This window comes from Choristoneura fumiferana, chromosome 29 (assembly GCF_025370935.1).
Source record: "Choristoneura fumiferana chromosome 29, NRCan_CFum_1, whole genome shotgun sequence".
NCBI classification, from domain to species: Eukaryota; Metazoa; Arthropoda; class Insecta; order Lepidoptera; family Tortricidae; genus Choristoneura; species Choristoneura fumiferana.
In genome coordinates, this window is record NC_133500.1 from 10,785,191 (window position 1) to 10,813,064 (window position 27,874).

The following is a 27,874-nucleotide window of genomic DNA, read 5'->3' on the forward strand; positions in this document are numbered from 1 at the left end:
AAGACTTAAATAAATTTTATTCCAAAAATAGCTGACAATTTACAGTGTTATCTTATCTTTACTATACTTATTTAACGTATCTTAAAGCTAGAAACACACTAACGCCGGACGCGGAGCGGTGCGGTGCGGCGCGGAGACGGTGCCTGTTGTAATATTCGAGCTAACGTGAAAGAGGGCACAAAATACCGCGCTACGCTTATCTCCCTTATCTCCTCTTTCATGTTAGCTCAAATATTACAACCGGTACCTACCGCCTCCGCGCCGCGCCGCACCGCTCGCCACCGCTCTGTGTTTCCAGCCGAGCAATTCTTGTAGGTATATTTATTATTTCGGCGAACTCGATGAAATTTGGTATATAGGGGTTTTCGGGAGTGAACAATCAATCTAGCTTGGTCTTATTTCTGGGAAAATGCGAGTTATCGAATTTTAGCCCGAGCGAAGCTCGATCGCCCAGTTGCTTACTTATACTCGTATTAAATCTCAGAAAGGGAAGCTTAGAGAAATATTCGTCACTGCTTTAATAAAATTTACCTAATCGATAATTTTTCTGTGAACTTTATAAACATTGTCAGGGTTATTGTTGACGTAATCGTATCAAAACTGAGATACGAGTTTTTTTTTGAGATACGAGAAAGTGACGAGATGTTTCTTACCTATGGACATGTAAACAAACAACACACACAACACAAACATTCACAAATTAAGCTTTCTTATTCTTTAAGCCTGTTCGTAGCTCTTATTCGTATCGTTTTAACTCAAATTTCTATCAACATTGTTATTATTATTGTTCCCCTTAATGGCGATCAACATTGTTCTGGTTTTATTTCGCGTTGTCTGCTGATGTCATAATTGTAATTGTCATATGTCAATGTCAAATTATTCTTATCTTTTTCATTACATGTACTGTTGCCATGATAATGTGGGCTATACAGCCAACTTATATTTTAGTCTCTTAGCTATTTTTTTTCTCTTTGATTTGTTTTGTGTGACTTTCTGTAATTGCACTCTCCTGTGGCCCGGCGGAAGACCAGTGCTGGTTTTCAACCAGCGATATGCTGAGCCGGGACCTTTTTATAGCGGCAACATTTCCTATTGTTATTTTTCCTTATTATGTGTCATTGCTGTTATAAATAAATTATTTTCTTTCTTTTCTTTCTTTCTAAACAGTAATGTTCCAAAACACCCCCAGCAGTCGTCTCAACGTCAGTTTTCTGACAAACAAATATCTCATAAATGCCAGATAATAAATCCGTTTGACGTTACAGTCTTGTATGAGATTGGCTGATTTCGTTATAACCCAGAACAGATCAACAGAAAGTTCTCGAATGGAGACCGCGGATCGGCAAGCGCAGCGTAGGACGTCCACAGTGAATCTTATTTTTTTTTTTATACGACTGGAAGGCAAACGAGCAAGTGGGTCTCCTGATGGTAAGAGGTCACCACCGCCCATAAACATCTGCAACACCAGGGGTATTGCAAACGCGTTGCCAACCTAGAGGCCTAAGATGGGATACCTCACGTGCCAGTAATTTCACCGGCTGTCTTACTCTCCACGCCGAAACACAACAATGCAAGCACTGCTGCTTCACGGCAGGATTAGCGAGCAAGATGGTGGTAGCAATCCGGGCGGACCTTGCACAAGGTCCTACCACCCTAGGTATCTGGTCCTAGGTATCTTAGTGGTAAACAAGCCGCCATTATTTTGAAAATAACTGTCATAAATTAAGTTTATGTTAAAAAAAAGGAACAGAAGCATTTAACTGTATTTTTTGTTTGATTATTTTTTACTGCTAAAAAAAAATGTAACATCCAACATAAGCACGAAAGCTGCATCAGCTACCGATTCTTATAGCAAAACAGACGGAAAGTAGAACAAAGATGGCGGCGGGTTGGCAGGCCGCGCCGGCGCCGGGCGCAGCGAGCGCTTGCGTCAGATTGTGCGCTTCTTCTCTCGGCTCGTCCAGCACTATGGTGTATTCGTAGTCATGCGTCACTGGAGCGTGGTTGCCCGCTGAAATACACAGAGAAAAGTATGAGGGTAGTGCTTTACTATATGTATGCTTTACTGATAAACTTGAGTTTTCACTTGTAACAGAGTAATAGCCAAAAATTTCTACGAACATCATCATTCTAGAGACCTTTCTAGAAAATGCTCGTCAAAAATGTTATCATTCACGATCATATAACATCACTAGATGGCGCTTGCAAAGTTTCATGTAGCCACTACTAGATGGCGTTAGCTATATTTACCTCCAGGCTCCGTAGCGAAATGTAACACGGACGAAGGTTTGCTCCAGCCGAAACTAGAAATGAACAAAATACGAAGTTAACAACTTGAAATCAAATAAGTAGATAACTCATTATCTTTTGTAAAATTATATTATGGTTTATAAATAAAATAAAATAAAACTAATTTAGTTACGGAATTCAAAATAATTACCTGTTTCGGGAAGTTACCAAAGCTTCGTAGACAGTAGATGGCGTTAAACCTCGCACGGTGTAGCTCGCGCTGTGAATTGGTCCTAAAACAAAACAAGGCTGGCAGTTGTAGTTTTCCCGTTGGAAAAACTCGGAAAGGGGGGTTATTCCGAACTGTTACCACCAATTTGTTACCAGTGGTAACAACTACCTATACATGAAAAAACTCGGAAAGGAGTTTATTCCAAACTGTTACCACCAATTTGTTACCAGTGGTAACAACTAGCTATACATGAAAAAACTCGGAAAGGGGGTTATTCCGAACTGTTACCACCAATTTGTTACCAGTGGTAACAACTACCTATACATGAAGTGTCAATAATTTTTAATAAGGAGATGTAGGTACGAGAGATACATACAATGCGGCAAAAAATTTGTTGAGTTAAAGATACACTGGGTAATTTTAAGAATCTTTCAACGAAGTAAAAGCTACTCAGCACGTGTACTGTATTGCTGCTCAAAGTTACCTTAACGTAACGCTGTATATATTAGAAGAATTATCAAATTATTGACTTCATATTAGTCGTGAACTCGTGAGAATTGTGGGCAACCGGTGGATGCAAGTGGCGAGTTGTCCGGCTGATAATGATAATTTGAGTGTTACGTACCGTCGGTGGAGTCTCCTGGCACCACAATCTTGCTCCATCTATTGGCCGGCGCCTGCGTCGTGAAGGCATCTGGCTCGGTCGTGCTCAGGCGGCCGTAGTATGGACGCAGCCACAGGTTGTATTCTGTATAAAATGAACAAATCCTATGGCCACCTTTCGACTCTATCATGAGCCTGGACATCATTTAGATCCAGAGTATTTGTGAAGACAAATCAAATGAACCCAAAATCATCAGGGCTATGTCGTTTTGATACTGAGATCATGTGCCCATCTTCGGGGTCCATCTTGGTACTTCTTGCATTGTACAAAAAATATAATAAGGTACCTTTCAGCTCAATTGGAGACCAGGAATTGGTTGAAAAATGGTTTGCAAATTTTTAAACAAGAGTTACATTACATATTTTCAGATTTTCTTACATACAATACGAACGTTGCAAGCTAAATAAAGTATAAGTGGCATGGCGCTGTAACTATTCAATTATGTACAGTCGAGATTGACTTGTGAGCAAACATTTGATCAAAAATATCTGAACTGACTTATTGTTACGGTGTAGACGCGTGTTCAGATATTTATGATCAAATTTTTGCTCACTACTTTATATCCTCTATTGTACCAACGGATTAAACAAATTCGAATTTCGCACATTTATTATGAAAAACTCGGAGGTTTGGACCCAAGATCCGCTGCTTAAGAGGATGCAGCTCAAACAACTAGACCACTAGGTCCAGTTCGATGAATATGATGTATAGCCGGTTTACCGATGATTCTGGAGTAAGAGTCCACCTCCCAAATGAGTGTGTAGCCGGTGGACGTGGCCTTGTTCAGTGCCGGGTCCACTTTGAACGACGCAATGTTTGGCACACCTAGAAACAATCATTAAAATAATTAAGCCAAACTAATTGTCCACAGCCAGCAGTGTAATTGTTGTAGTAAGCCGTGGTGGCCTAGTAAGCCGTGGTGGCCTAGTGGTTTGACCTATCGCCTCTCAAGCAGAGGGTCGTGGGTTCAAACCCCGGCTCGCACCTCTGAGTTTTTCGAAATTCATGTGCGGAATTACATTTGAAATTTACCACGAGCTTTGCGGTGAAGGAAAACATCGTGAGGAAACCTGCACAAACCTGCGAAGCAATTCAATGGTGTGTGTGAAGTTCCCAATCCGCACTGGGCCCGCGTGGGAGCTATGGCCCAAGCCCTCTCATTCTGAGGGGAGGCCTGTGCCCTGCAGTGGGACGTATATAGGCTGGGATGATGATGATGATGAATTGTCCACAAAGACGAAAAGAAAGGCCAATAAAAAGATGGGAAGATGACTTACCAAAAGGATGGAGAAGATTAGCCCATGACAGGGAAGAGTAGAAGAAACTAGGGGAGGCCTATGCCCAAGGACAACCTGACCAATAAAATGGTTGCCGAATGTATTTACATAAAATTATAGTGGGGAGTAAAGTACTGGATAGATAGAAAAATTTGTCTAGACTTTGTCCCCCTGACTAACTACCTAACTAACTACTACTACTACTAGTTATTTTAAACTACTCATATTTTATTTTGTACATTAGTTTATAAGCTAAATTTATACCTACTACTTTTTATTTTGGTCGGAGAATAAAGGCTTTATTTATTTATTTATTTTATAATTGTCCACGAAACATTCTGCATCTGTCAGCTCTGTCGGTGGAAAAACTACGAGCATTATCAGAAACAATAAGGAGGAAGCGTGGCGAGTCAAGATAGGTTGGTCAGAACACGCGTGTTTTTAGATAATTTCTTCGTATTACTAAAACGAATACATATTCTAAAAATGTAACATGTATACGCTATAGGAAACATCTATGTTCTTATCGTTCAACATGACCTGCCGTGCAATATTTATGGGTTTATATAGTTTTTTAGAGACGGCTTTGAGATTTTTTCTATCGAACGAACTACGCACCGTTTCTAGTAATCGTGTTTACGCAGTGTACGATTTATATAGAGTAAACCCCCAAATCCATACTAATGTTATAAATGCAAAAGTGTGTGTGTTTGTATGTTTGTCCGTCTTTCACTTTCACGTCGAAACGGAGCGACGGATCGACGTGATTTTTGGCATAGAGATAGTTTATGGGCTAGAGGGTGACACAGGCTACTTTTTATCCCGGAAAATGCACAGTTCCCGAGGGAACAGCGCGCGATAACCGAATTCCACGCGGGCGAAGCCACGGGCAAAAGCTAGTATCTTATATATGAGTTTCAAAACTAAAGCTTTACTTAGTAATGATACAACAAAGGATTAAATGTTTGCCACAAATGTGCTCTTAAAAAAGGTAAAATGGTCAGAAATATTTGCAGGGGGGAATTCAGAACTTCAGAAGAGATTTGTTTCCGTCTCATTTTTTTTATAATCATAAAGCTAACGTATTTCCCACTTACTCCCGCTAATGCAGTTACCTGTGAGTCTGAAGGAGACATCTGCCATGCCGAGCTCGTTCTCAGCACGGAAGGTATAGTTTCCCAAGTCTGAAGCGCGCACGGTGCGAAATATCAGCTGGTGAACGGTATCTTGTACCATTATTAATACCCTGAAAAAAAAACGATAAAAATGAATGCCTAATAAGTAACTAGTAGGTAGCTTTGCAGGCTATAAGGCTGCGTTACCACCAGTCTGGTCCTCGTAACACATCCTCGCACATCTCTGGTGGTGTATGTGTTTTTGTTTCAATAGAAACGCTTCATTAACCTAGCCTCGCACAGCACCGCTCTGATGGAAACAGCTGGGCTGAGCGAGGTGAGGTAAATGAAGCATTTCTATTGGTCTTCTTCTTACCCATCAGTGGCGGTATAAAGGTAGGGCGGAGGGCAGTAGCGGCGTTAGGGTAGGGCCGAGTTAAATTTATTAATTTAACGATTTACATAAGCAGTGCCATCTAGTCCAACCTGACTAACTACTTTCCCTTAAGATCTACGAGATGTACCAAATGATTGTATTTTATCAATTAGTTCTCTAAACAGCCCAAAGAGGGCGCTGTTAAACTAGTATATGAGGATTGTCTCATAGAAAAAAGCCCCTTTTTCCGCCACCACCGACTGCAACGGTCGGCACCAAACCGATCAATCTGTTTTTTATTCTTCCCAGAATTCCCCTAAATTAACATGTGGTGACCCCGACGCAATCCATTGCTAACTTTGCTGTCGATTCCACAGAGTCCCACATTGAGTCGGGGTAGCTCCGGAAGTAATTGCGATTGCGCTTGAGTAGCCTAGGGAGTGTGACCCTAGCACTACATGTCGAGAGTAGCATTGCTTCAGCCCGATAGAGAGGAGGGTGTCCCCTTGTATAATCCACAATAGCTGACTTAGTGAGGTAAAATTCAGGCAGCTCTTCCCTCAAGTCACTGCTTCACTGTGTAGAAACGGACTCCCGACGGGCGCCTGAAGCCTATACCTTCTGCCTATAGGGCACTGGAAAACCGGCACTGGCGGAGGGGCGGCCCGACAAATAAGATGCACAAAATTTCAAGACATATAAAATAAAGTCTCGTAAGCGTGTTTAGTATTTGCACGTATTTGGTATTTTTAAACATGAAACTATAGGTAGAGTAATTCACGATGACGCGTGCCGTGGTTCTTATTCGAATGTCAATAATGTCTAATTTTGACAAATCATGCGTCTTCGTGGATGGCACTAGGAATACCGTGAGACTTACTCATAATAAATGATATTGTCCCAGATAACTCACGTCTTAAATCGAGTATTGAAGAAGGGCTACGGATTAGCCCGAAACATGTCGAGCATTAATATCATTTAATATTAGTATTTGGTGGTTTTGTGCTCTATACAAAACCGCCAGGGGTGCTATGGCACCCCTGCCTATGGTGCCTGGGGTATGCCGAACCATTTGATTCCTGACCCTCTACAACGGTTCAGTAAGTGTCATATTAGATTCCCTTGTCAAACAATGCGATTTCACTACGGCTTTTTCTACGAAAAGGTTTCACAGTGGGTCACGATTCAATGAGGGCTATCGTTTTTTTGTCTTTCTAGATAGCGCCACTGTTGCGTGAGGTTTTTAAGTGTGGCTTTCAAGGTCTGTTATTACGGGCGTGAAAACAAAGTTTAGATTAAAATCATATTTAATACACCATAAAACCGTACCATAAAAATATCGAACAACCAGTGTTGCGTAGTCCCGTTTTGTTCGGAAAAAAAGGGAAGACAAAAGTTTCCGAAAGACAAAACTGTCTCAAAACACAGACATTCATTGCCCCGTCCCGTAATGCATAATTGCCATAATTAATTTCAGGTAATGCAAAATATTCACAAAAATATTCTAATTATAAATAACCCCGTAGCTCACCCAAAAACTATGAGATTTGACATTTCGGAGACCTCACGCTACACTAGCACCTCTAGCGGCGAATTCATACGCGATAGCCCTCATTATTCGAGTGTACCCTACGCCGCCATGTTACATGTTACCCATCTCTACTGCTTGACCGGCGGGCTACTCCGAAATTCGAAAATCGAAGTTCGTGTCGTTCGGTCCCTCTGACACTTATACTATTTAATAGAGTGAGATGGTACGACGAACTTCGATATTCGATTTTCGAAGTAGCCTCTCTGTTCACCTGTCGTCAGTGTGCACGCTGCGGCCGTCCCTGTACCAGGCGCTCCGCGGCGGGGGCGCCGAGAACTCCACGCGCGCCTCCAGCGCCGCGCGCAGCCCTACCGCCGTGTGGACGAAACTACGCACCGCTGACACCACTGGAGCATCTGAAAGGTCAAAGTCAGTCGAAATATCTTTATTTAATTTTGGCTATATCAAGCAGGCATGAATGTCAAAAAATAAGTTTTTTGTTAAGAATTTACTTTTTTAATAGGTTCAAGCTTTTTTGCTGACTGTACTTTGTTGACTGTTCTGATTCAAATTTGAGTTAGGCAAATTCAACTTGCAAGATTTGACCTGCATATACTTATCATACCTACATACATACAGACATATTGGGCGGCGATGATTGCTTTCCATTAGGTAACCCGCCTGCTTGTTTCCCCTATCATAAAAAAACTGACGTGGATCCACACAATCATAATTATATATGGCACAACTGACTTTGAATCATGTTACCGTCACTAGATGGCGCCACTCACCACGTATATAATGATCCACCATAACCATTACTAGATGGCACCACTCACCATGGATAATAACCCTTATATCGGCCGTCACGGGGTCCCCGACACCATTATTGGCGGTGCAGTGGAACACGCCAGCCAGAAGACGATGCTCAGCCTTGAACTTGAGCCGATGCCGATGTTCCAACAACGCCATGGGCTCGCCCTATGAAAAAAAAAGTATTTTTTGGAATAAGAGAATCAGCTCATTGAAGTGGGCACTGGGCAGGTAAGGCCTTACTTAAAACCTTAGATTCATAGGCCGTTGGGGCCGAATAGTTCTCGACAGGAGACAGCAAGCGCAGTGTAGGACGTCCATCAACGAGATGGACAGATAACCTGGTTAAAGCCGCGGGTTCACGGTGGATGGAGGTTTAGGGGTCCTACGGCTGAATTTTCCTGGAGTTTCCTCAATGTATAATAATTGTTAATTTGTTTATTAGTAAATAATTAACTGATTTAGGACTTCTCGTCACTTTGCGGATATCCATTCCTATGTGTTGAATACTTATGTGAAAATAAACCTCTCGCTTACCTTAGGGCAAGGTCGCGGTCGCGGGTGAGGGTGGATTTCTAGATAGTAAGCAATTTTATGTAATATCTATGAAAAATCAATTTAAAAAAAACCGGCCAAAAGCGATTCGGACACGCCCAAGATAGGGTTCTGTAGCCATTATAAAAAAATCAAGTAATATTTCGTATTGTGTACGGAATCTTCCAAGTTTACGTATATTTTATACCTTAGGCCGCTATTTAAGAGTATAACCACTATTACTTATTCTATGGTATAACTACTAATAATTCTCAGGCAAACTTAGCCGTTATAGTTTTCCTTGAAAGTTTGATATACTTACTACAATCATGATTTTTTTCAAATTTTTCCACTCAACAGTTTAGATTTTAGAGGGGGCTCTCCCCGCTCGGACGGAGGGACGCTCGACTTTAATGAAAATTTGCACTTCTAAGTTGAATATTTCACAAACATATTACTGAATCGGAAAATTGCTAAGGCAATTCCGCAATGGTTTTAAAATAGCTATCCAACGATACCCCACACTATAGAGTTAGTCGAGAAAAATATATAACAAAAAGAATATTGTTTTTTATTTGACACTTTGTTGGCGTGACTGATATGTATAGTCATGCCAAATTACAGCTTTGTAGTACTAACGGTCTCTCAGCATAGCCGCGGATAGGCATGGCGAAACTATAAGAGTTCTTAGTTGACTACGGGACCCTAGAAACTGAATTGTTTTATAACATATGGACCTGCGCAAAGTATTCACACTTTCACACTTGATTCAATAGATTTGCTTACGTTCTTCTTCCAGGTGACGATGGGAGCCGGGGTGCCGGTGGCATCGCACCCGATGTCCACGTATTCCCCCTTCCTCACCTCCAAGAAGCCATCCTCGGGGATGGTCGTGATTGTAGGCGAGTCTGAAAGCAAAGGCAATTAAGAGCGTTTATACCGGCTGTCTTAAATCGATTCCCACATACTGGTTGCCGGCACTCAGCCACATTCTATCGCCACACTCGCGCAGGGAGAATTGCCTCAACCGCGAGCTAACAAAAATCCGATCGAACGCAGAGCTGCCCATACACCACGACCTTGATGATTTCAAGGCCACTAGGCTAAAGTCCCGCCATCCTCCCGCGCTAAAGGTTCATGACCCAGAGCCCGAGAAAACCCTGTTTGATTCCTGGACAGCAGATTGGGAATCTAGGCATTTATCAAGGGACTTGTTCGAGCTTGATGTCAGGTGCCGGCCAGCGGGTTTCGAGGAGCCCCGGCGTGTCTGGTGCCTGCTGAACAGAATCAGGAATCAGGACAGAGATTGGTAATTGTGCGTCCCCGTGGCACAAGTGGGAGTGGTGCGAGTCGCCACGGTATTCGTGTGGCTGCCCGGAGCAAACAGTAATATGGTCTTTGAGTGCCCAATCACCAAATTTAGCGGGCAAGCGGCAGACATTAAAACCCTCTCGACAGATGCACTAGCATACCTTAAATCTAGCAGCCTATTAAATATTTAGTTTAAGTAGAGGACCAGAAGCCATACGATAATAATATAATATAAATAATAATACCTGCTGAGCTGGCAACGTTGCATTTTTGTTACTTTTTCTCGATTGTTCCATAAAAATTTAATGAAAATCAAAAATGTTTTCTGATAGAACACTTCTTAATTAATATAAGTTAATGTGTCTACTCCAATAATTATGATTGCTTAGTAGCGACATCTCTTGTTTGGGTGAGCGGTTAGTTCCGAAAGAGTGTCACGTCTCTCGTTGAGAGCGAAACATAGATGTCGCTAGTGCTGCTGCTTAAGTAGCGTAATAGAAAAAAGCAACCTGAGATATGTGTGCAGAGAAATTCGTGTCTGTACTCCTGTCCAGTGTGGCACGCAGCACGGAATGCTGAGGACCAGCGCACTCTTATGCCAATACGGACACGTAGTCGCTCCAAAACTTCCCGATTCTTTTAGCATCGATCTCCCCCCGCTAAGTGTTGTTGTGGGTTTGGGTCCGATTCCCAGTGCTGGTCTCTTTTTCTTGTTTTTCTGTGCATCCATGTCTCAGTTTGTGTTTTCGATATGAAATCTTGTGTTTCTACAGCCAATTCATAAAAAATTTGACCAAATGAGGACGAAAATGAGACGGTTGAAACGTTCGACCTTTTATGCTGTTTATAGTATGCTAAAAGCGCGTATAAAATGTTGAACGAAATACATACGTCTGTAATTTAATTAGCATATAACAAGCCGTTTCCTTAGCAGGTAACATAAATACTCACACTGCACTTCAATAGCGTGCATTTGCTTGATTGGTCCCCAAGGTTCTGGCCGGATGACCTGCAAGAAAAAGATTTTGTTAAAAAAAGATGAGGATTATCCGAAAAAATCGATATAGTCGGACAGTTGGTGAGTTCATGAATCGTGAGTTGATATTTGTTTCATCATCATCATCCCAGCCTATACGTATATACGTCCCACTGCAGGGCACAGGCCTCCCCTCAGAATGAGAGGGCTTGGGCAGTAGTTCCCACGCGGGCCCAGTGCGGATTGGGAACTTCACACACGCCATTGAATTGCTTCGCAGGTTTGTGCAGGTTTCCTCACGATGTTTTCCTTCACCGTAAAGCTCGTGGTAAATTTTGAATGTAATTCCGCACATGAATTTCGAAAAACTCAGAGGTGCGAGCCGGGGTTTGAACCCGCGATCCTCTGCTTGAGAGGGCATAGGTCAAACCACTCGGCCACCACGGCTATCGGATATTTGTTTAGTTTTAATAAACTCTCATAAACAGCTGAACCAATTTTAATTAAAGTTTAAAAAATTACATCAAAATGGTCCATCCGTTTGGGAGCTGTGATGCATCACACTGACACACAACATAAACACCCGTGTTATTACGCAATCGTATATTCCACCTAGTGTCTCAAAACGTTTATGTACAGTCACCAGCACCAATATCTGACACATCAAGCGTGCATAAATATCTGATACGACTCTATTCCTAGGGCCGGAAGGACGTGTCAGATATTTTTGCACGCTCCGCTGTGACAGATATTAATGCTGGTGTCTGTAATTAAGCATTCTTTTATGTTAACCGCACTCGCAGATGGCCAAGATACAGGCTCAGACTAGTTTGGTCACTGATGGTAGTAGTAAAAAAAAGTAGGTAGTAGTAAAGATGTAATAATATGTATTACTAGCTTAAGCCCGCGACTTCGTCTGCGCGGATCTAGGTTATCGCGCGGTGGCGCCCTCTACCGGAAAAAAAGGTATCCTATGTTGATCCTTGGGGTTCAAAATACCTATATACCAAATTTCATCAAAATCGGTTCAGTGGTTTCGACGTGAAAGCGTAACAGACAGACAGACAGACAGACAGACAGACAGACAGAGTTACTTTCGCATTTATAATATTAGTAGGGATAGTAGGGAAGTAGGGATTGTCAATAAACGATTTGGTATTTGTATTGTATTAGACACGTCAAACTACAAACCCTTTTTGAGTCAGAGGTTGAAAACACAAACACTTCCTTATAAACTTTATTTGCTGACTCTACTCACATTAATATTAAATCTATTTTTCTGAAATTTGTAACAAATCTTTCTTTTTTTATAAGGAAAAGCTGACTGTACATATATTGCGACCTAAAACTCCTAGGTTCCACCACTTTTTGTGACATAATAAGAACCAAGCACAATTATTTAAAAAAATCCGCAAAGTAGGTAAAAATGCCTGATTCAAAAAATTATTGTTAAAAAATCTATTTTCACCGCAATCACAATTTTTATTTCCAATTTTTTTTATTTTTTTTTATTTGACTGGATGGCAAACGAGCAAGTGGGTCTCCTGACGGTATGAGATCACCACCATAAACATCTGCAACACCAGGGGTATTGCAGATGCGTTGCCAACCTAGAGGCCTAAGATGGGATACCTCAAGTGCCAGTTATTTCACCGGCTGTCTTACTCTCCACGCCGAAACACAACAGTGCAAGCACTGCTGCTTCACGGCAGGATTAGCGAGCAAGATGGTGGTAGCAATCCGGGCGGACCTTGCACAAGGTCCTACCACCTGCAAAAATTAAAAAAATAATAAAAAAAATACAAAAAGTAAATCTTTAGATGAAAAAGGGATATAAATCAAAATTTTCAAATTCACGTCTAAAAATTCTAAGATAAAGAAGACGAAAATATTCCAAGACTTTTAGGACATTTTCGAAAATTCCTGGATAATGAATTTGATAATGAAAATGGGATAGGGAATTCTTCCGTCGGATCTACTCTGCATACCAAGGGTGGTCTCTAAGTGGCTGTTAATTAACGGCGAGCACTAATTAACCCTTCCGCTACCTTTGAACAGTTAAAGGGTTAATTTAACCCGTCAAATGTAACAAGGATGTAGAACAAAGAACTTGAAATGACATTATAATTCTAACTGCCAGGAAAATTATCTAATCTTAATTAATTATATAAAAAACCGGACAAGAGCGTGTCGGACACGCTCAAACTAGAATTCCGTTACAAAAAAAAAACAAGTAATATTTTCTAAGGATTTTGTATTTTGTACGGAATCTATCAAGTTTAGGTAGGTATATATTTTATACCTTAGGCTGCTATTTACTCCTAAACTACGAATAAAGCTCAAGCAAACTTAGGCGTTATAGCTTTCCTTGTAAATTGTATATACCGACTTATTACTTACTACAATCATGAGTTTTTTCAAAGCAACAGTTGTTCCTGTACAAGAAACATGTTTATTCGATACGGTAGGACGGAACCCTGAGCTTGCAGCTTCGACTCGCACTTGGCGAGTTTTTCATCCACCACAGTATGCTCATGTTTGAATATGACGTCGACTGTACAGGACTGTTTTGTATCAATTCCTCAACTTATTTTTAATTGGCCGTTAATGGGCAGAGACAAAAGATGGCCGCTCAAAAGAGTTGTAGCAATTGATTAATTGCAGATAATTGAGTCGGACCGGACTACAAACTGACCAGCTAGTGATGTGCCTCCATATCTAATAAAATCAATATCGATAAAAAAACAAAACATTTTATTCTGTAGATATTCTGCAAATGGCGCTTTTACATGTCGCTTTTTATACTACCAGCGCTTTCGGAAAAACTATCATTGGCAACAACAAGAAACTCAACAAGGTGTTTTTTTTAAATAGTTATATAATAACGTCTTACGATTGCCCGCGACTTATCTTCGAAGAATTTGATTATATTCATCATCATCACCATCATCATCATATCAGCCGTAGGACGGCCATTGTTGCACAATTTATTTATTAAAATTAAATAAAAACATCGTCACCATAGTCAATATTTCTGTACGTGTCCTATTAAAAATTAAAAGTCTTTATGTTAATTGTTACTTTAGACATTTATAAAACTCTTTAATGCTGTGATTGCTTCCTTTTTGTTTTTTCATCATCATCATTCCCACAGCCCACAGCAGTCCACTGCTGGACATGGGCCTCTTCCATGACGCGCCACAGCACTCTGTCTTCAGCCCCTCGCATCCATCCGCCGCCAGCGACCCTCACCGTGCCTCAGGACGCCCTACCCTACGTTTTCCCGTCCCCCGTCGGCCCGTTTTGTTTTTTGCATTTAATTAATAATATACTTTAAACACAGGAATTTTCCTACTTCACGTCTTTTTTGGAGCCCGTAATATTGTCTCACTGCTGCGCAAAGGCCTCCCTTTTAGGTTCCCGCCCCTAGTTCAGGTGTGTATTTTTTTCTGAATATGTGTACCTAGCATATAAGGGTAGTTCTACGAGAGTTTCAACCGTTATCAGTTCCCTGTCGCTTATACTGAAGAAACATTAAAAAAAAAGATTTGCTTACAGTAACAAAAAAAATGTTGCTTGTAACATAACTTGAGTGACTAAGGCCTACTAGTAGCTAAAAGTTAGGTATATCTTACAAAATCAGTTTTGCAATATTATCATTATTTTAGCTAAACGTCAAGTTAGTTCAGCTATCCTTTTTTTTTCAGTGAATGAGTCAAGTAGAATGGGAGGATTTATAAAACGATATGCTGTGCATGTGGTACAATTGATTCATTAAAATTTCCTGCTTATGGTCTCTCATTTCTTCAACATATGCGACAGGAAACTGGCAACTCAAAACTTTGTTGCAGACCGGTTTCATCCGAAGCAATTGGAGTCTATGGGGGAGGCCTATGTCCATCCAACAGTAGGCGTCCTATGGCTGATATGACGATGATGATAACTTTGTGTTTTTATTTTACTTCAATTTGTATCTTTTGTTTTCACAAACACTCGCGATAAAGATGTATATTTTATTTTTCTCAAAAATTTCCGTAAAAGTCTACATTATTCCTTACATATCAGAAGGCTAAGTGCATAGTATATGGTCAGAGTAAAATGAAAGCGTTAAAAAGATTGCAGGCGCGCTAGCACGACAATAATTTATTATTATCGAGTCTCAAACTTTTTAAAAAGTGAAAACGGCCATGGAAATGGAAATGGAAATGTTGAAAAAAGGTTTATTCTAATTTAGTTTTTTTCCTTCACCATTTTCGAGAAAAACTTTGTATTAGTCTCGGCTGGAATAGCAATTACTGGCTTCGTATTAGTTAAACGGACTCGCAAGCTTGTCCGTTTAGTTCGCATACTCAGCCAGCATTTGCCTTCTTTCATGGCGCGACTATAATCTACTATTATCGATAAGAATATCGCATCACTAAACTTAAATTCTAAGTTAGTTAACTACGAAGGGCGGTCCTTAATCACTTGTTGGTCGTGAAGAATGGCCTCTTTTGTGTTAGAAACAGACTAACGCACTACAGTTTTGATACAGGCGATATCAATCTCTATTTTAATGTGTAGTAATTTTGTTTATGACTTGACAAGTTAATTTATATCGTTGAATTAGCTACACCTCGTTCTTTATACAAAAAAAAACTAAGCATAATGGGCGTGAAATAAAGAATGAGTTATAATGAGTTCACACCATCAGCCGCCATTGTTTTTGGTTTCATACTATGTATGTTTAGTAAAAATGTTTTCAGTATTTTTAATGGGGACGTATCTGAATATCGAAAATTAATATATCTAAGGTTAAAAAGTCCACGGTCAAATATCGAAAGGTATAGGTTAGGTTAGATTCGATATTTGGACCGTCGATATATTTTAACCATCGATATTTCAATTTTCAATATTCACATACGTGCCCTTTTTAATGGCTTCAAAGGTGTCAAAATTAAAAAAAGCTAAAATGGAAAAACAAGTCTAGTGGGCTAGAACTCTGTTAAGTAGCCTAACATTAAGGGTATTCAGTTTATGTGAAATAATTTTATACCAATTAATAATTATGCCAAATAACGTTATGCCAACTTTAATAAGGAATTTTACGTTAAGCGAATTAATATCGTATCTTCTGTAGAATTGGGGCTAATTCCAGTTAATGTAAATAAATTCGTTCTTCGATTTTTAGAAAATTATGTTCTTGTAGGTACTATATTAATTATTTTTTTAATTACAAGACAATTATTTATTTAGTTGCCGTAAAAATGACAGCATTTCAGTTAAAAACAAATAAGCTGTAAAATTCAAATTATGCACAAAAACACGAAAAACCATAAAAAACCTCAAAAAACATAACAACACAAAAAAGACATACAAAAACTATTTAGGGAATATATGGCTAGAGATATAGAACGATATTTTGAAAACATTTCTTTTTGTACCTGCTTATTGTATCGTTTTATTATTCATATTATGTTTATATAGGCATATATTTGTATATAGTAGTTTATTTCTATGTTAAGCTTGTTTTATATTAGTGCTGTATTGTAGCTTCCACTATAACTTTTAAACTTACTTTTTGTCCCTAACTGAATGCTCCTCTCATCCACTCAAAGTTTGACTGGTAGAGATCCCTTAAAGGGATAAGTTCGCCTTTGTACGTATATCCCATGTTTGTCAGTTGTGTTTTCTTTATTTATTTTGTACAATAAAGAGTTTATACGTATACAAGGTGTTGGGTAATCCAATAACTGAAAACCAGAAAGTAGTTTGCTCAGAATCGAGAGTAGAATCGATTACAACGATTGTACACTATGTTTTGAACGAGCTTGTGTTTGTGTTCTTAAATCCCTTTTTTATTGTGCCAAGTCTAAAAGTTACGACTGCATCAGGCGCCAATGAAATATTTTGGCGAGGTTGCATAGGTACTATTTCAATAATTTAATACTGGCCGTTTTGCTGTCATTTTGTGATTTTCTTCTAAAGAAAAGAAGTCAAAGGGCAACTGACGAATAAAAATTATAAAGGGTTAGAAATGAAGCTGAATTACTGACTTAGCAAACATACCGAAATTTTAAAGTAATGAAGGTAATCAAAAATAAAAGCAATCAACTAACTTAAAATGAAAAAATACTGAGGTTAAGATTGTTTTTTGGAGTCTTTTTGTATTTTTTATTTCAACTCCAAATTTTGTTACTTTCACGGTCATCCCGTAAAATCCATATCGAAAATACAAACTGAAACATAGATGTCGCTAGTGTCCGTGCTTAAGTGACTAAATAAGACACAAACAAGCTGAGATATGTGGTGCATAGGAGAAATTTGTGTCTGTACTCCTGTCCAGTGGTGGTGTAGCGGTATAGCACGCAGCACGGAATGCAGAGGACCTGGGTTCGACTCCCAGCGCTTTTCTCTTTTTCGGATTTTTCTGTGCATCTATGTTTCAGTTTGTATTTTCGGTAGATATTGAGGTTTTCAGTTATTTAATTAACACATTGTAGATAGAGCCATACCTCGCAGGTGTACCGTGCCGTGTCTGCGGCCGTCAACCCGTCGATCTGTAAGCTGTAGTTGGCGAACATGCGCGTGCGCAGCGGCAGCAGGAGTTGTGCGTCGCGGCTGTCTCCGATCAGCGCCTCGTCCTTGTACCAGCGGACTCGGATGTCGGCGTCTGCGAACAAAAACATTCCGTTCTAGATCATTGGCTCCTAAATTTTGGGGGTAATTACCCCAAAATGGGTAAAATGGGTTATCTGTCAGGGATAAAAATGAAGTAGTTATAGAGCTAAAATGTTATAATAAGAATACCTACTTATATCATTTTAAAATAAAACTTAACTGAATCATAAATGAATCTTGCAATCGTAAACTACGAAATAGTAATAAATTTGTACAAAAAAAAGGGAAAATAAATATTTCTTAGACTAAATAATGCTAACCCTAACTTAACTTCTTTGATCGTGTAATATGAACATTGCTTCAGATTATACGGTCAAAGAAGTTCGTATAGTTAATAGCTTCACCTAAGTCATATCAAACTGACGCAAATTGCACTCATAGTGAAGTCCTGGGTGGTTGTAACTATAAAAGTCGTAATAGGTCATTATTATATTAGGTATATAAGTGACCATTATGTATTTTGTTCATTATGCGATCAAGCAATATTATCTCTGTATAGTGAATACAACCAGAGCGGAAACCTAGTTATTCCGATTTCTGTGGTCGAGGGGCTTCATAAGGAGAGGAAAATAATATAGGTAGGTACCTTCTTAAATTTTAGGGTGTAGAGTCCCTAAAAACCGGAACCTTTAACTTCATAGTCAGGCTCTCATACGAGGCTACCTGGTCATCAGTGGTTTTTTAAAAAAAAAAAAATATTTGTCAACAACTTCTTAAACCACATATCAACGGCCCTAAATCACACCATTTACAATTAATCAACACAAATTGCTATCTCCAAGTGCCTATACTGTATACAATTGGAGTATAAAGATAGCCATCGGCGTACTTCCTGTAGCTAACGAGCACTGTTTGGACCGGGCGGAGGCGGCGTTATTGAATTTGGAATGATATTTGATTGGTGATAAATAATATACGTTGGCTCAAGGGTCCGAATTGGACTTTGTTCAACTTAAGTGTGTTGTGTCTTTTTCTTTAGAAAATTAACCAAGTTTTTTCGGAGAGTCGCTTATCACAATAAACATCCAGGTATTATACAGCTTAACTTTTTTCAATTTAAGACTAGCAGTTTTTTTTAATAAACTAATTAAGTAACTAATATTTAAAATAAGTTTTTTAAAATAGCATCTTCAACTGCTCATTAACATAGACTATAGAGTAATAACAAAATTAGTATTAAATATGTACCTATCTATTTTAACATTTTTTTTTATTTAATATTTCAACTTAAATATTATTGTGTGCCTGTCATGGATTTGCCTAAATATTGTAACATCTCGAAATTGTATGCACGACTTAATTAATGAAAAAAAAGTTTTTTAGAATACACTAATCGTGACAGCCAGTAATTATATATTTTGAATTTTACGGCATTGTACATCTTGGCGTAATACTTCTTTCACTAAATGAGGCTTTATTCATAAACTTTTTTAACATAATATTTATTTCCGAAAGCTCACAATCTTTGTTCCCACAGCGGCGTCGTAATTGAGCATACAGTGGGTGAGATAATAAGCTTTTTATCCAAACAACTTAATTTATAATCATTACTAAGGCTCTATGAACACGAGGCGGTCTGAACGCCGAAAAAAATGGCTGCAACTGGCGTGGTAGATAACCAGATTTAAAAATAGCCTAAAAAGGTAAAGGTACCTTTAAAGCTTCGATTGAAAAGAGGGAGTATGAGATATGTTTGCCAGTGGTAAAAAGATAACCCGGTTAGAAAAAAGTATCCTAAAGAAATCTAATTAGGTAGTCCATCATTAACGTTATCAGATAATATTTGACGCGTATTTTTTTACAATTAAGTAATCAAAAAATTATGAAGATATAGGTTAATGTTTTTTGAGCTATTTCCCGAAACTGTATTTTTAGGATGCATAGGTTTGACGATTTTTCAAAAATAATAGCACGAGTCATGGTTTTTTTTTTGTTTAAGTAGCCCATATAATGTAGTTTAGTTGTAGTAACTCAATAAGTACCATAGAGGCCCTTTTGCTATGAAACGTCACAATATGTTTCAAAAACGTCCGTTCACTAATACAAACGCGCCGTGTTCGAAAGACCTTATCTGTCAACGTTCCGCTTTAAAATGTAATCGGCATAATTCAAAGTGATTACTCTAAGTGGGTAACCATAGTTATGAATCTTATTATAAAAAACATCTGTTTGTGAAAACTAAACCGATGATTCCTAGGCGAGCATAGAACCCTGTCATTGCGACATTTAACATCATTTTATAATATTTATGGTGTAGATCCTAGTTTATACCATAATTAAATTATTGTATGTGGTAGATATAAGTTACCTGGGCGAAAGAACTCTGTTCGGTTCTTTTTTGTTATATCATATTTTTAGGGGATTTTTTAGCGAATTAGCTCGTTGAAGTGGCCATGGCGGCCATATAGTACAGAGAACAGATGGCCGTTGGGCCGAAAAGTTCTCGAATGGAGATCGCGGGGCAAGCGCAGCGTGGGACGTCCACCAACAAGATGGAAGGACCGGGTTCATGGCGGATGCAGGTTGCTTCCATCCGAAGCAACTGGAGGTCTATGGGGGAGGCCAATGTCCAACAGTGGACGTCCTATGGCTGATATGATGATGATGTTTTTAGGAAAATTGTTCGTAATTCACGAGCGTGTTAGACATATTTTTTTATTTATATTATTTTTGTTTATATGCAAGATAGGCCCTGTAATAGGAGCACAAAATTAAACCACAGCTTCCTATCTTCAACTTGAGCTTATTTAGTTCTACAACTTTTGAAAATAACTTGTATTAGAAAGGAAGAATTTTTATTATAGTTTAAACTTTTATTGGAAGCAATGTATTGCGAAATCCGTCATTTTGTTTACGCGACAGGCGATGTCATTGAGGCTATGGGATGCCGTACATTGAAAATACCATTTGTTTTAAATAAACATAATGATAAAATTACTTAATTTTTGAAAGTTGCAGAACTAAAGTAGTTTTGAGTAGCAGAAGTAGCAGAACCTGGGTTTTTTTCATTGCTACATGGCCCACCTTATTCTTAAAACTGTATAATGAATGACCTAATGAATGTGTATAATGAGGTCATTTTACGGCTTTTGATATTGAAGTTAAAAATGTGACAGTAATACAGAAAATGTCATTTTTATTCAATCTTACTTTTTATCATCGTAATTCCGACATAAACTTTGAATTTAAATAAGTATTTCTGCCTGCCCATAGACTTACAATTCTAACGACAAGAATGTAATCTTTGAAATGGATATTAAAAAAATAATAAGCATTCTCTATGCATTGACACGATCAAGATTCTTTTACCAATAAGCCAAAGAAAGTAACATGCTAACTTGAGCTCTATATTCTTAACAAAAGATTGTTTTTACAGTGACTTTAAAGTTTCTTTTTTTCATTTTGTTTACAAAGGACGGGAACAATTTGATACATTTATTATGCAAATGTAATGTATGTCTGACTTTTATTGATGAGTACGTCAGATTATGTTCGTTTTAGAAAAGTAAGATTCGTTACTCGATTTTGAGTTAATTGATTTTGTTTCGGGCTGAGGCGCTTATATTGAAATTTAATGTTGTTACAGTCAACTACAAAGATATCGATACGGTTAAAGTTCCAAAACTATGTTTACACGACCTTACATAGGTAGGTACAGGATATTTTTTTGGATATTATTTTTTGATATTTTATCATATCTTTGTTGCTGACTGTACCTACATACATATTTTTGTAACTTTAGCCGTATGAATGTCTTTGTAGTTGACTGTACAGTCAAAGTTAAAAATTTGTTGTTAATTAAATAAGATGCTGCTACTTTGTGCGATAAACTTGCCGACTCTTTGGTCTCCCGTAGTGTTCGTCAGTCTTTTACGTTTTGACGTACTTAAAAAAAGATTTGGGCGCTGGACCCACGAACCTAAAGGCTCAAGGTTCTAGTCCTGGTGTCAAAATTCAAATTCAAAACATTTATTCAGTGAATAGGCCGCAATGGGCACTTTTATACGTCATTTTTTAAACTACCAGCGCTTTCGGAAAGACCATCATTGCCAAGAAGAATGCGCCGCAAGATTGGCAGAAAGTCATTTTTTCAAAATATAATAATTACATATATAACCTAATCAACAAAAAGTGGGAAAACCCACGACTTTGTCACTTCAAAGTTCAATATCTCAAAAACGGCTGAACCAATTTTGATGAAACATATCTAAGAACCATCGCTAGAAAACCTTCTAACAAAAAAACGCGTTAAAATCGGTCCACCCGTTTAAGAGCTACGGTGCCACAGACAGAGAGACACACAAACAGACACATAGCGGTCAAACGAGTTAAAAATACTTAAAGCTACAGTATAAAATTAAAGAAAAAAATACAAAAAAAGACATCTTACCTGTATCATGGATGTAGCAGGGCAGCAGAACTGTCTCGTTCTCATATGTCTTCACCGTGACCGGTATGCTTTTGAACACCACGTCGCAATGCACAGCACAAGATGCCAAGAGTAATACCACAATGTTCTTAGCCGCCATTTTGAATTGCAGTGCCCTTAGCGTAAGTTTTCGGTTACAAAATACGTCTCGATCGCGTTCGCGTTAAAATCTCAATTTGTATGGAAGCACGAACATCGCAAACGTTCCGCTAGAGGCGCTGTTCGTGTTTGCATACAAATTGAGATTTTAACGCGAACGCGATCGAGACGTATTTTGTAACCGAAAACTTACACTAAGGGTACAGTAAACTGTTTAAGGATTATTTTTGGTTATTTGATACTATTTTGTCTTTTCTGTCGTGTTATTTAATACTAAATACTTAGCTGTTGACGCGACTTTGTTCCATAAAAATCGTTATTCGCACGCCCGCAGGAGTTATAGGTAACTTTCTGACATAGAAGTTGTATATCAGACATACTGACTTAGGAAATCGTTTTATCATAAAACTATATCCTAAGTGTGTCCTTCAGAGTCTAAAATATGCAGATTAAATGCATACCAAATCAAATTGCATCTACATCAGTTCAGCGGTTTAAGTGTGAAAAGGTAAAAGACAGACAGAGTTACTTTCAAACCACTAGGCGAGACCACTAGGCCACCACGGCTCAACGTCAATGTCATCATCATCATCCCAGCTTATATACGTCCCACTGCTGGGCACAGGCCTCCTTTCAGAATGAAAGAGCTTGGGCCAAAGTTCCCACGCGGGCCCATTGCGGATTGGGAACTTCACACGCATGTATTGCTTCGCAGATTTGTGCAGGTTTCCTCACGATGTTTTCCTTCACCGTATTAGTTCGTGGTAAATTTCAAATAAAATTTGGCACATGAATTTCTAAAAACTCAGAGTTGCGAGCCGGGGCTTGAACCCACGATCCTCTGCTACGTAATGTAATTTTTCGTAATGCCTACGGAAAATTTGTAAAATTCCATAAATTCCGATTTGACTACTAATGCTTTACGCATGCAAAGCCGCGGATAAAAGCTAGTATAGTTGTCTGTGTTAACTAACGGCTCTACGGTCTGGTGAACGGAACTCTAAAAAGGGAAGTTAAAAATTTGTTAGCGGCAAAAAACTTTGTAAAGACACAGTTTTTAGTTTTTTGTTTTTTTTTTGAGATTTATATCGGTGGGAAACTTAAGCGTATTTTATAAAATAGATAACGGTTTTTAACACATTGTTTTTATTGATTACCGTTAACTTCGATGGACCACGGAAAAAAAGGATGTCTTAGACGAAGACAATAATAATATACCTAAATTGAAAATACAAACTGAAATATAGATGCACAGAAAAACCAGAAAAATAAGACTAGCATTGGGAATCGAACCCAGGTCCTAGGCATTCCGTGCCACGTGCTATACCACACCACTGCTGGACAGTCCAAGGTCCGGGGTCTGGGGCTGGTCTTATTTTTCTGGTTTTTCTGTGCATCTATATTTCAGTTTGTATTTTCAATTTAGGTTTAACTGGATGACCGTAAAAGTAAAAACTTGGAATTGAAATAAAAAAAATACAAAAAGATTCCAAAAAAACAATCTTAATAAATATACCCATTTTTTATTCGACATATTTGGCAAACAAGCAAGTGAGTCTCCCGATGGTAAGAGAGCACCACCGCCCATAAACATCTGCAACACCAGGGGTATTGCAGACGCGTTGCCAACCTAGAAGCCTAAGTGGGATACCTCACGTGCCAGTAATTTCACCGGCTGTCTTACTCTCCACGCCGAAACACAACAGTGCAAGTACTGCTGCTTTACAGCAGAATTAGCGAGCAAGATGGTGGTAGCAATCCGGGCGGACCTTGCACAAGGTCCTACCACCTGCAAAGGCTTGGTCAAGACAATAATATTTCGTATAAAGCCGGACGCCATATTGTATTGGATGAAGACAAATATTGTCTTGGATTAAAAGTATTACCTTACTTAAAAAAAACTTGGATTTAAACAATATTCTTGAGACTATGAATATTCTTGGTCAAAGAATTCCATTTTTTCCGTGATGGTTCAGATTATTGACAGAAACTACTTAACCTGGTAATTAACTTTTTGACCAAATAGAGAAGACGTGGTCCTTGCCTGTTGGCCTCTTAGAGAGGCTCAGAGTCACGCAACGAGCTATGGAGAGAGCTATGCTAGCAGTTTCTATGCGCGATAGAATCTGATATAAGGAAATTCGCCGAAAACCGACAACCGACCAACCGACATAACTCGGTGAAGACCTATGCAAGATGAAGTTACAATGGGTGGGCCACATCGCTCGAAGAATGATAATTTGGGAGAGTTCCACAAGCCGGAAGACGAAGCGTTAGCGGGCCCTCCCACTCCCACTCACACCACTTGGATAACTAATTTTTTTTTAATATTTTTAAAAGTAATAAATAGCAGGAAAAATATGCAAGTTGAAGTGGCAATGGGCGGGCCACATTGCTCGGAGAACAGATAAGCGTTGGGGGAGAAAAGTCCTCGAGTGGCTACCACGAACCGGAAGACGAGGCGTTGGCAGGCCTCCCACCAGATGGACTGACAACATCGTGAGAGTTGCGGGCAACCGTTGGTTGCAAGTGGCGAGTTGTCGTTCATTGTGGCGTTCTAAGGGGGAGGCCTTTGTTCAGCAGTTGACGTCTTCCTGATGATGATGATGATAATAAAAATACATAGGTACGAATACGAGGCTTTTTAGCGACATGAGCGGCTCGCGCTTTTAGTGTAGGTAACATTCTATGCCTCTTACTATATCCGTACTCTGATTTCTATCGACTCTATCGTGAAATTATACCGGGTCTGGCCTGTAATATGAGCAAATAATTAAAACATAGATCACACTCGTCAAACTGAACAACATTAGTTCAGCGACTTTTAAAAATAGTTAGTTTTTTTTTATTTTTATTACACTTAAGTTTATTCGAAGAAGCAATGTAAAGCAAAATGCTTGATGTTTGTAGCGTGACAGGCGACGTCAGTTGAGTTCTAGGATGGCGTACATTACATTGATAGCAGTATTTAATTTGTATGAAAAAAGTAAGATTCAAAGACTCCATTATTTTTAAAAGTCGCTGAACTAGTGTTGTTCAGTTTGACGAGGAGGATCTATTAGTATTATAATCTCTATCGCATGAAACTTCGCAGTCGAGATGGAACTCGATACCACTAAGAATTCGGCTCCTTGATTGTGTTAAGAGAAGAGTAAGTCATCGCATCGCTGTCTCTTGATAAGGTCATGCCCTTTCAACAATTAGCTCGCTGTAAGGCTGGAGCTAGAGTGAGCGCGACGCGATCTGCTACAAGCAATTAAAGCTGATACATTGTAATGTAGGAGCCGTCATTTTTACGAATAAGGTAACGTCTAGACTGAGAGAGTAAAATAAATTTAGAAAAATAAAACGTTATAAATAACGTTTTTTTTTTTAATTTATTTTACTAAAGTTTTCTGTTAAATTAATTCAATAACCTGAAGGTTGAAGCCAGACGAGCGTAATTTTCAACCGTCTTCAAAAAAGGAGGAGGTTCTCAATTCGGGTGTATGTTTTTTTTGTGTTTGTTACGCGATAACTCCGCCAATTGTGGGCCACTAATTCTTTTTTAGTTCTAAAGGACATACTTCCGAGGTTGTCCCATTGACACCAAGTCAGGATCTGATGATGGGATCCTAGAGAAATCGAGAGCAACTCTCGAATTTTTAAATAACACCTATAGCGATTTTGGCATTTTTTAACACCAAGTTGGCCTTCAAGTCTAGGGTGATGAGCATTTACTAGGCAAGCGTGCTCCATCGTAGGCCTCATCCTCGCTTTCCATCAGGCGTGATTGTGGCCAAACGCAAGCCTATACTGTATAAAAAAAAAGTCAAGTATTTACTTTCAGAAAGTACATTTAGTGAACTGAACCTGATGATGAAGACCGTAGGTACCGGTACTCTGTTAAAAAATAATATAACTATGCCGTGTTTGAGCTTAATGGAATCGTTGTGAGATGCACTTTGGCTAAAAATCACTAAAAATATGTTTTTTTTTTAAATTACGTAAAATGGAACCGACTTCAAAAACCTTGAAAATAATTTTCTAGAAGAAGTCGGTGCCTCAGCACGAGCCGAATACGTACCCACATACATTTTATGAAAAAAAACTACTATTTGTGGGTATAAAATATATGTGGGTACTTGGGGAGTTACAGTGACAAATTAAAACGGTAGTTGTGGTTCGTTAGTCTAACAACTGGTAGCATGGTGTACGGTTGTGTCACTCTGAAGATGAGCTCTGGTTGAGTTCGAAACGCGTCAGTGTGTGGTGATAGATGGGTTTGTGTGATTTGTGTGTGTTCTTACAGTGTGGAGGTGGACCTCCGCAAAGTAACGCCTGATTCTATAAATTAAATTACATAGGACAGTTACTATCCCGGAAAATTACATTGTATCCGCGAGATGGCAGTAAACGAATTTTGCCGACAAAATCACGGGCAACAGCTTGAGTAAACTTAAAAGTGCAAGAACTAGCTAAGCTAGGTACAGCTAGTAAGATAGTGCCAGAAGTTAGTGAATAATGTACGTCGATCTTTTTATTTTAAAATCTTGTTTTTAAATTTGCCTAATGCAGCTTCCTAAATGTAAGTAAGTACATAGGTTTTTTTATTTACACAACGTTTGCTCGAATAAATCTAAGATTTTTTAATAACAATTTTTTTTTTGTTCTTTCGCTCGCTCGGTACGATCAGCTGAAAGGAGAGTTCTTTTTCGTCCAGCGCACTCGCAAAAGTTTTTATTTTTAATATAGAAACCATTTAAATTATCAATAAAACTAGTTTACTTACGATTTTTAAAATATAAATATTTCAATTTTAACTAATTTACGCCTATTTAAAAATTATAATGTACTTTTGAAGTACACAAACTAAAACCTACACACGTTTATAAAATACACGCACTTTTTAATTCATTCACAAGTAAAACTTCCTCTAAGTATAATAATTATTGTTATAAAATGTCATATTCGGCTGATTGATTCTGCACCTATGGCCAGAAAAAAAAACACTTTTTTTAATCGGTTAAAATACGGGTCAATGGAACGCGCGCGTCAGTTGGCGGGAGTTTGGTCACTGCGCAGGAACCGCAGGATTGGCGCTTTAATCGTTTTGATCACCCAGTGGGGACACTGGGCCACTGATCAAACGGGAGATTGAAGCCCGCGCCAGCGCCACACTTTAACATTGTAGTTACGACTAGTTTTCACCTGCGGTTTTGCTCTCAAAAAACTATAGATCCCTTGAAAAGATCCCTTTTAGGGATAAGTTCGCCTTTGTACTCTTTTGTTTTGTTGTTTTCTTTTGTATTATTTTTTGTGTTTTATGTACAATAAAGTATTTACATACATACATACATACTATAGATCAGATAGATAGACTTATAAATGAATGAATAAATAAATAAAATACTTAGTTAAAATTTCGGATTTTACGAAATGGCTAAATTTCGGCCTAAATTATAAACCAAAATAAAAAATTAAAGAAATATTATGTATGTACGCGTAGGAGTTCCAGAAGTTTAGTAAAAATAAGAAGGAAGTACCTTTTGTCCTAGTTATCTTTTTCAATAAATATCTACGGTTATGTGTTGGTTTGGCAAAGTCCCAACAAATAAAGCAATTCAAATAAAATGAGTTCAATTAACA

The 27,874-nt window shown here is 38.6% G+C and overlaps 1 protein-coding gene across 2 annotated transcripts; it reads right to left on the bottom strand.

The window, feature by feature from the left end:
• On the bottom strand, positions 1-27,322 carry LOC141444172 (neurotrimin-like). 2 transcript variants are annotated; one of them, XM_074109633.1, is made up of 13 exons: positions 27,132-27,322; positions 22,109-22,263; positions 17,553-17,710; positions 11,034-11,091; positions 9,558-9,679; positions 8,264-8,405; positions 7,696-7,840; positions 5,518-5,648; positions 3,846-3,950; positions 3,087-3,209; positions 2,441-2,522; positions 2,251-2,303; positions 1-2,011 (listed from the first exon to the last, which is right to left on the bottom strand). In XM_074109633.1, the coding sequence occupies exons 2-13, from the start codon at positions 22,245-22,247 to the stop codon at positions 1,833-1,835; spliced, it is 1,437 nt and encodes a 478-aa protein (XP_073965734.1). In that variant the 5' UTR covers positions 22,248-22,263; positions 27,132-27,322; the 3' UTR covers positions 1-1,832. The 2 variants fall into 2 exon arrangements, with proteins under 2 accessions (XP_073965734.1, XP_073965732.1); XM_074109631.1 differs by having other exon boundaries at positions 27,018-27,322.
• Positions 27,323-27,874: the final 552 nt, after the last annotated feature.

What these genes read in the sequence shown, in the direction of transcription:
- LOC141444172 (XM_074109633.1), bottom strand. Translation starts at nt 22,247, where the DNA reads ATGGCGGCTAAGAACATTGTGGTATTACTCTTGGCATCTTGTGCTGTG. An exon ending in TCGTCACCTGGAAGAAGAAC is followed by an intron (nt 8,406 to 9,557) that starts GTAAGCAAATCT and finishes TTTTTTTCATAG; the next exon opens with GGCGAGCCCATGGCGTTGTT. An exon ending in TTTCGCTACGGAGCCTGGAG is followed by an intron (nt 2,012 to 2,250) that starts GTAAATATAGCT and finishes TGTGTATTTCAG; the next exon opens with CGGGCAACCACGCTCCAGTG.